This window comes from Gopherus evgoodei, chromosome 4 (genome assembly GCF_007399415.2).
Source record: "Gopherus evgoodei ecotype Sinaloan lineage chromosome 4, rGopEvg1_v1.p, whole genome shotgun sequence".
Classification (NCBI taxonomy): Eukaryota; Metazoa; Chordata; order Testudines; family Testudinidae; genus Gopherus; species Gopherus evgoodei.
Window position 1 is genome coordinate 126,951,518 of NC_044325.1, and position 8,568 is coordinate 126,960,085.

Below are 8,568 nucleotides of genomic sequence, written 5' to 3' on the forward strand. Positions count from 1 at the left end.
ATCTCCCTAGGCCAGGGCTGCAAATGGTCGAGTGACTTTGTTCTCATGAATAACCCCATCCTTTCTCATTCCTTTGGATCTGAGTGGCTCAGGGGGCCCAGGGGCATGAAAGTGTTCTGGTCTGTTTGGTCAGTGGCCTGTATTTTTGCCTAGCTGGGTACAGTTTTTAATTGTACTCAGGTGGGGAAATAGAGGCCATTATTGACCAGGGGAGAATCCAGGCCATTTGCCAGATGGGTGGAGAAGCCAGTAGGAATAGTCACCGGGGCAGGGGTTGGTGGGGAATCTGCCAATCTCCACTTGGGAGAAGGTCTGCCTAGCTGTGCCCCTCGGCACAGAATCCTGCCCTGCTTGGGTACTTGACCCCACCCCTTGCCATGGGTTATTGCTCACAAGTGAAGCAGCACTTGCTCGGGGCAGGGGTACCACTGGCATCTCCATGAGGGAGCTGTCTGGTGGTGTCACTCAGGCTGGTGGCACGAAGAGCACCCTTCTCATTCAGGATCTGCTTTTACCTCATGAGAGCTAAGGGCAACAATGGGCTGGAAAAGAAATGAAACACAGCATGCTGAGTAATCCACACATACAGCAGTGATGAAACCCAACCCCCAGGCTGCCATCCTGCTTCTTCCCAGCACCCACCTATCCTGATTGCCCTGCTATAAAAAGGCACTGTACCTAGGAACTTCACCCTAGGCCTCCCTTCGTTCTCACCCACCTTCTGTGTAATGATATAATTTGTGTGTAGCATATTACTCAGCCACTAGGTGGCTGTTCTGTATAAAGTTCCAAGCAAGGTGTAGCCTGCAGTCAACAAGAAAGACAAAGCTGGAACTGGAGCTGTGTGTGATTGTAGTTATAGCTATTTTGTTAAAATAAAGATCCCTGTTTTCCTAGTCTCTCTCTCTGCCCTTTCTCCCCTATTCAGCTGCTGTTTAATTACCACATCATCTTCAGAGTTCTGGTAACAGACAGCTTTGCATCCAAATGCTGCCAGGGAAACAGTGAGGCACAACCCCAGAGTTGCTGTGAACAGTGCAATGCCCCGCATGCCTGTGCAGTAGATCTAGAGAACAGACCAGGGACAGAGTGTTACAGACAATTCCCTGGAAACCAGCATAGAAACTATAGCTACACAACTACATCTATTCCCACAGGCAGTCTGTGGGGGATGGTCCCTTATACTGCTGCAATATCTTCTTAAGAGTTTCGTCCAGCCCCCTTGTAAGTGATGCTGGGGACTATAGGAAATGTGCACCATAGGAATTCTACACTGGGTGAATAGTCATCATTCATTTCTTAGTTATGCAGCACCTAATATGTGCTGGACACTTTACCAGACTATGATTATGATTTAATATTACAGTAGGATCTATAAGCTTGGGATCCCATTGCGCTAAGAGTAGATTGTAAGAGAGGATCTGTGTCCCAGAGATCTTACAGTCTAAATAGTCAAAAACAGGCAAAAGCTGGGAGACTAGAAGGACTGTTATCCCCATTTTATAGATGGGGAACTGAGGCACCAAGAGATGAAGTGACTTGTCCAAGGTGATACAGTAAGTTTGTGGTAGACTGAGGAACTCAACTCAGAACTCTTGGCTTCCAGGTCAGTGCCTTAACCACAAGGTTTCTTCAATCCAGCTCCCCTGAGTCCCAGGTTGCCCTAACTAAGACATGCAGTTTCAGAGGCACATTGCATAAAGTCAGTAGAATTGTTCGAAAACACCGAATGATCAGACAAACAAAAGTCAACTTGATTTCTAGTAACCTCCAATCCAAACGCCAACCATCCTATTCATGTCCAGGGCATTGAGGGACTATCCTACAGATTTTCCAACACAAATTGGGATGGGGTGGGAGGAAAAGGAAAATTGAGCAGGATTTTGAAAACAAACCCCCCACAATTCCCCACAGTTATCCAGTGGCTTTAGTGATGGGGGGTGCCTATCTTGAGACACTGGACTGCTGGGACAGCTTCCCATGGGCTGAAATCTCCACTACTTGGAGTCCTTAAATCGAGACTGGTTCTTTTTCTAAGATAGATTCTGCAATTCAGCCCACAAGGTATTGTTCAGCTGGGCAGGAATTATTGGGTAAAGTCCATTTATTGGGAGAGGAAGGGTGGTTCAATCATCCCTGGCTGTGCCATCCATGTCCTGTGTGATCTACGGCAAGTCACTTAGGCCCAGATCCTCATGAGTATTTAGGCGTGATGATAGTTAGCCTTTCCTATCTGTAAGATGGAGATAATAGCACAGCCCTGCTTCCCAGGATCCATACATTAAAGCATGTAAAGTGTTCAGATACTACAGTAATGGGGTGAGAAAAGAACCTACGACATGACATTCTCTGGCCCATGCTATGCGGGAGATCAGACTAGATGATCACAATAGTCCACTCTGGCCTTCAGATCTATAGCAACTGAGGGGGTGAGTGGAAGCCCAGGCATAAAAGATAGAGGCTGAATCCCCCAGGATCATATACCTCCCCTAGAAAAAAAGTCAATGGCCTCCCAAAACAAGGCAGGGGTGGGCATGGGATTGCAGGGGACCCACCAGGATCTGATCGTGCACACGGCAGTTCTGGAGCTGGTCCTGGAGATCACAGGCAAAACTGAGATAGGAGAGCAGGTCCCTCAGGTAGAGGAAGTTGATCACCATGACAACAGCTGCAGCAATGATCTGAATCACCAGACAGGCCTTCATCTGGAAGACAGCAGAGCTATGCTGTCAAGGCTGATTCCTCACTCTGGTACTCCAAGTGCAGAAGGTGGGGGCCCCGCAAGGATTCTAAAAATTAACACTAGCCACTCCAAGCTTGTATTAAACTCCCAAGGTTACAGCTTCTCTCTGACCTTGGATTGGTAGATGCTGCCACCTCCCAAATGTCAAACCCCTTGGAACCCAGGAAGAAGCACTTGGGAATTTCTTCCTGTGGGGTACCCTCAAGCCTTTTCACCTCCCCTTCAGGGAAAAGCTGAGAAAGGAAAACAAAGAAATCAGCTGTTGCCACCAGCCAACTAAAAAACATGTGCACGAACCTCGTAATACTCAAAAATCCAAACCCTGTCTTAAAAATTGTAAATTTCATTAAAAACAAAAAGAAATACATTTGAAAAAACTAAGACTATTGCTAGATTTTTAAAAGATCAATTTCAAAAATTAAGCACCTCAAATAATTTTTGGGAGGTTCAGCTTAAAGGTTACAAGCAACAAAAGCATCTGGGGTTAGCATAGAGGAGTCCACAAGCCATAAGAAATAAACAAAATAAACCTAATTGGATCTTTCTAGACATTTTCTGATCCTCTTACATATCTGGGTTCCAAATAAGCAATTCTAGGTATGATTTTGATGATTTTCATACCTGGCCAAAGAAACAGGGGCGATCCGACAGGTGGCCCTCCAATACCGTCAGGCATTAGACATAGTGCTGGCGGCCAAAGGAGGGACCTGTGCTCTCATTGGAAAAGAATGTTGTGTGTTTATACCTGACAATACCAATGAGGTAATAGATCGCGCTAGCCACTTAGAACAAATCGCATATCTTCCCCATGAAGAGTGGAGTTCTTTATGGAAGTGGCTAAGTAACCTGTTCAATTTCTCTGGCATAGGAAACTGGTTGTTTCAGGGAGCCCTAACTATCCTGTTTGGAATTTTAGTGATTTTTGTATGCTTTCAGTTAATCTTCTGTTGTATCCAGAATTGTATCACCCAGATAGCTGCCCCAAACCAGAGTGCTAATATGATGATTTTAAATATCACTGATGAAGAAATAAAGAACTATTGATTTGTGGAACCAGTAAAATTTTGGTCATGGCGTGAGCTTGACCAAAAGGAGGGATTGTGAAAGTAGAATGAATTAAATTGTAAAAATAAGAATAGATTAAAGAAATGTTGTATGTACCTTTAAGCAGAAATAAGAAATGTTGAAATCCAGGTGCCAGGAAAAGAAACATTAGGCATAAACAAGGGTGCTAATGGCGAAACATTAACAGAGGATAGGTAATAGTTAGTAAAGAAATAAGATATGCATGCCTAGCCCAGGTAAACTTATCAGATTCTGCTTCCTTTGTTATCTTGTTAAGTGCTCGCCCTTTTATCTGTATAAATAAGATAGTTTGTGTCTTGCATGGTGCTCACATTATCTGGATGTTATTAGCAGAGCGCTGTGCTAATAAAACAGAGTGGTCTGACAAACTGTGAGTCCTGAGTCTAACTTTGACAGGTGTCATCTAGGGTTGCCCCTTTTAGTGTCCACAGCGACTGCTACTAGCTTTCTTCTTCTCCGCCACCTCCGTCCATTTGGCTCCAATCTCCCCTGCCTCAATTACAATTTTGAGCTTCCCTTTCTATTTCCTCAGGATGTACCTTTTTATTTCCTCAGGAACACCCTCTAAGAATTGCTCCATTTGTATTAGGAGACACAGATCTTCCAGAGATTTAACATTTGTCCCTGATATGCAGGTATCCCAATTTTTTACAACGTGGTAGGCATCAGGAAAATGCCACATTTGGTTTCTACCTTAGGGCTCTGAACCGCTCGCTGATGGGCATGCTCAGGTGTTAGTCTCATCCTCGTTCTGATCTTTTGTTTAAAAAGTTCATACTCATTCACGTGTTCTTTAAGCATGTCAGCTGCTACGTATGCTAAGGATCCACTGTGTTGTGGCCTCAGCTCCACCATATAGTGGTTTATAGGGGTGTTGTATCCAAAGCAGGCCCTTTCAAAATTTTCTAAGAAGGCCTCTGTATCATCGCTTACCTTGTATGTGGGGAATTTCTTGGAATGGGGAGCAGTACCTGGAGAAGGACTGTTAGGGTTACCTGATGGACCCAGCTTAGCCCTTTCCAGCTCTAACTCTGCCTCCAAGCACTTTGTTTCCAAGCGTTTCACCTCTCTTTTCTCCTCCACTTCCAACTCTAAACGCTTTGCCTCTCTTTTTTGCTCCACTCCAAGCGCATCATCTATAGGACGAAATTCCTGTCTTCCACAGTCAGAACTCAGTCTCAGTTAAGGGTATCCCTCCGTGTTGGATCTTGGTTGGGGGAGGGCTGATCCTTCCCTCCTGGGAAGTTCCCGGTCCCCCATTCCCTCCCTGCATTTCCATCATGGAGCTGGATGTCTGGGCTTGATCTGGGTCTATCTTCTCCATGGTGTGCTGCTTTGGGAAGACTGGTTTTTCTAAGGTTTCGGTGCCTGACCTCAACCTCATGCACAGGCTGCCCTACTCTAGCCTAGTTATTTTATTGCCACAAATCTAGAAAAAAAATAAACTGCTTGTTGGACTCCCTGGCTTTGCAGGCTGAACCCTTTGTGTGCCTGTTCCCCCTCAGGCAGCAAAGAAAAATAAAAAAACCTCTCTGGCTTTCAAGCAGCCAAAAGGAAAAATATGTCCTTTTAAAATCCTGAGGTCTGTGCTTCTGGTTCAAAATGATCCCACCTCTCCCCCATGTCAAGGCTGATTCCCCACTCTGGCACTCCGAGTGCAGAAGGTGGGGGACTGCAAGGATTCTAAACATTAATACTGGCCACACCAGGCTTGTATTAAGCTCCCAAGGTTACGGCTTCTCTCTGACCTTGGATAGGTAGATGCTGCCACCACCCAAATGCAAAACCCCTTGGAACCCAGGAAGGTCCAAAAGTTCTAGCCATCCCATTGGCTCTTTTGGCCAGGTGCCCACTCACTTCCCTTTACCTCTCCATGCAGTCTGACTTTTTAACCCTTTACAGGTAAAGCAAGTAGAGAACTGCTACCAAAAGGGATTCTCTAGTTAACTGGCTGGATGGGTGTCCACAAAAGGAAGCTCCCTGCTCCCCGGCACTTATCACAGCTGCTATGGATTAACATGCTGTTCACGGGAGTGTGGGGGGGGGCAAAATTGGTCACTCACCAGGGCCATGCTAGGTGCTCTGTCAGCAGCGATGGCAATGATGCCAGCCAAGGATAACTATAAGGAAAGAGTCAGAGCACAAGGAGTAACAGTCAGGGCTTTGAAGGAGAGACAGCTACTCAGCACTAGGAAAGCAGGGCTGGCACTGCAGGGCCTCAGCAGAGCTGCAGGAGGGGCAGGGCTGGGATTGAGAGGCACCAAAGTTCTGCATGTAGGGAGCCCAGGGCAGGGGGGCTATAGGTCAGGGTTGAAGGGCATTGGCAGAGATGGGTGGGCCAGCACGGGTAGCTGAGACAACTCATTCTCTTACCAGGATTCCTGGGAAGAAGTGGATGCCGACACCATCTGTGTAAGTGCAGTTGTCGATGACGAAGATGGTTCCGAATGCCACCTGAAGCAGCCCCACCACCACTAGCACCGCCTGGCAATGAGAGACGCTGCAGCCATTGGCAAGGGGGCGGGGAACATCACAGTCACTAAGGATACCAATGTGCAGGGATGCCATCCCTTGGAATGCAGGCAGCACAAGCCAGCCTTGCTGAACCAGGCATCTGGGCCAGGGTGGGGGGCTGTGTGCTGATAAACCACATGGGCATTTACTTGCCCCAACTCTTCTAAGTTTCAAGCCTTATCAGAAGGGAGCCCAAGTAGCCTTATGCGCCAGTGCAGAGCCCCGAGACCCAGAGCACTGAAGACCCTTAGATAGGTGATTGGAGTCCTGGCAGCAGAGGAGCAGGCCCTGGAGAAGATTGGCCTCTCCTTTTAACCAGAGCAGGTAGTGGCACTGCTGGATCCCCACCCATCTTCTCCCCATCCCCCAGGATGCCACCCTCATCTCTAGGGGGAGGTAAAGGAGCTGAGCCCCCATTGCCCACAGAGCCAGGTCTAGGGAATCTGCCCCAGCTGTGGGTGGAGGGAACATCAGGGAGGCCAAGGCAGGAGACATGGGAAGGAAGCCCCAGATCTGTGTCTCCCCGGGAAAGGCCTCACCCCAAAGACACTGGGCTGCACCCTGAGGAAGCTGTGCAGCAGGGATTCCAGCTCCGACATGGTGGTCCCCAGGTGTGGTGACACAGAACAACTCCCACGTGGACTCCTGAAAATGAGCCTGTGAAGAGAGTAACGGGGTAGTGTCAATCTGAGGAGAACATGGAGCAGTCATCTCCCCCACCCCAGCCCATACAGCCCCCTCATGAGAGACGCATCCCCAGGAGTATCTGCCTGGTGCCTGTGGGTGATGCCCCTAGGGAGGGCAAACAGGCTGGTCTAGCTAGGAGACAAGTTGGAAGCAGAAGGGACTGTGATAGGGGCATAGATTTAGGGGTCCCAGGATGAGAGACTCTTCTGGCCAGGGGTCCTGTCCTGTCACAGAGGGTCCTTCACCCCACTCAGGCCAGTCACTCCTTCTAGTGATCCAGCCCCCAAACCCCTTATCCTATCCACTGCCCTCTCCATTGACACCCCTCATCCATATCTCCCTCCCCACACTCACCTGGGTCTCTCTGTCCTGGCACAGAGGTGGGCTCCAGGCTCCCAGCGTGGGTGCTAATCACCAGCTTTATGCCTGGTTCTCCTGCTGCTCCCCTCAGATCGAGTGGATCCTCTGTGTCTCCTTGGAGGCCTGCCAGGAAGTGTCCCAACCTCCTGTGGGGCTGCCGGATGCTTACCACAGAGAAGGAGCTTTCAACACAACTCAGCACATGCTTCCCTGCACAGTCACCATGCCCCTGCTCTCCCCCTGCATGGGGATCCTGAGGCAGGAAGGGGCCTGTCAGCTCCCACATAGCCAGGAAAGATCACAGTGCCTCAGGCGCCAAGGGGCATAGCCCATTTGGGAGCCAAACCATGCATCTGCCTGTGTGCCTGGGTGGCTCCAGAGGATGGGAATGAGTGGCTGCAGGTGGCTGAGGGGATCTGCAGTTCTAGAGATGTGAATATGTTGGAGAGGCCACCAGGGAAAGAGATGTATACCAAGATGGCCACGCCAAGGAGGTCACCCCTCTCCCCAACCACTCCACTCCACTACCCTTCAGCACTCAGGGAGAGATTATCACAACCACCAGCCATTCCTGGAGAGCTGCCCCCACCTCCTCCAGGATGTACACACATCTCCCCCTACCTCACCTCTAGCTCTCCCTGTTGACCCCATACAACATTCTGTCTCCCCACTGAGGCAAGTACTCCACTTCCCATACACAGCCTTCACCCCCTGGGACAGTTATTCAGGCAGTCGCACCCAGGGTGATAATTATCTACTGAGGGGGCAGGGGTTGGCATTGTGCCCATGCCACAGCACCTCCCCTCCACAAATAGCCTAATCACAGGGCCATTTCCTGTGTCTGCCCCCATCCAACACACCTCCCAGATAGACAAACACCTTGGCCCCAGTCAGCCTCCTCACTTCCCAATAGACAGCAACATTTCTCTCTGCCCATCCAAGAGCTGCCCCCACAAATCTGTTACAATCCCAGCCCTTGTCCCCTCCAGGCCAGGCAGAGGACCCAGCTGGGAAAGCTGCTGCAAGTGCCTGTTGATTTACAAGGCTTCTTTCTGGGGGGAACCCCACCAGCCATGTAGAACCAGTAAACCTTGTGGCTTTGGTTTTGTGGCCAGACTATCAATTCTGCTAAAGCACAGCTACCTCCCTGCACCCCACCAGCAACCATCACCCCCCGC

The 8,568-nt window shown here is 49.2% G+C and overlaps 1 protein-coding gene across 2 annotated transcripts; it reads right to left on the reverse strand.

Annotated features, from left to right (window-relative positions):
- Positions 1–392: 392 nt before the first annotated feature.
- On the reverse strand, positions 393–7,503 carry LOC115651578 (membrane-spanning 4-domains subfamily A member 4A-like). Of its 2 annotated transcripts, XM_030562648.1 has the most exons (7): positions 7,385–7,503; positions 6,883–7,000; positions 6,203–6,313; positions 5,893–5,949; positions 2,556–2,705; positions 944–1,066; positions 393–542 (listed from the first exon to the last, which is right to left on the reverse strand). In XM_030562648.1, exons 2-7 carry the CDS (start codon positions 6,940–6,942, stop codon positions 495–497), a joined length of 549 nt encoding a protein of 182 aa, XP_030418508.1. In that variant the 5' UTR covers positions 6,943–7,000; positions 7,385–7,503; the 3' UTR covers positions 393–494. The 2 variants fall into 2 exon arrangements, with proteins under 2 accessions (XP_030418508.1, XP_030418509.1); XM_030562649.1 differs by lacking the exon at positions 5,893–5,949.
- Positions 7,504–8,568: the final 1,065 nt, after the last annotated feature.

Excerpts from the sequence above, each read along its gene's own strand:
- LOC115651578 (XM_030562648.1), bottom strand. The coding sequence starts at position 6,942 with ATGTCGGAGCTGGAATCCCTGCTGCACAGCTTCCTCAGGGTGCAGCCC. Across the intron at positions 5,950-6,202 it reads ACTTCTTCCCAGGAATCCTG|TTATCCTTGGCTGGCATCAT; the intron begins GTAAGAGAATGA and ends CTTTCCTTATAG. Across the intron at positions 2,706-5,892 it reads GAGCACCTAGCATGGCCCTG|ATGAAGGCCTGTCTGGTGAT; the intron begins GTGAGTGACCAA and ends GCTGTCTTCCAG.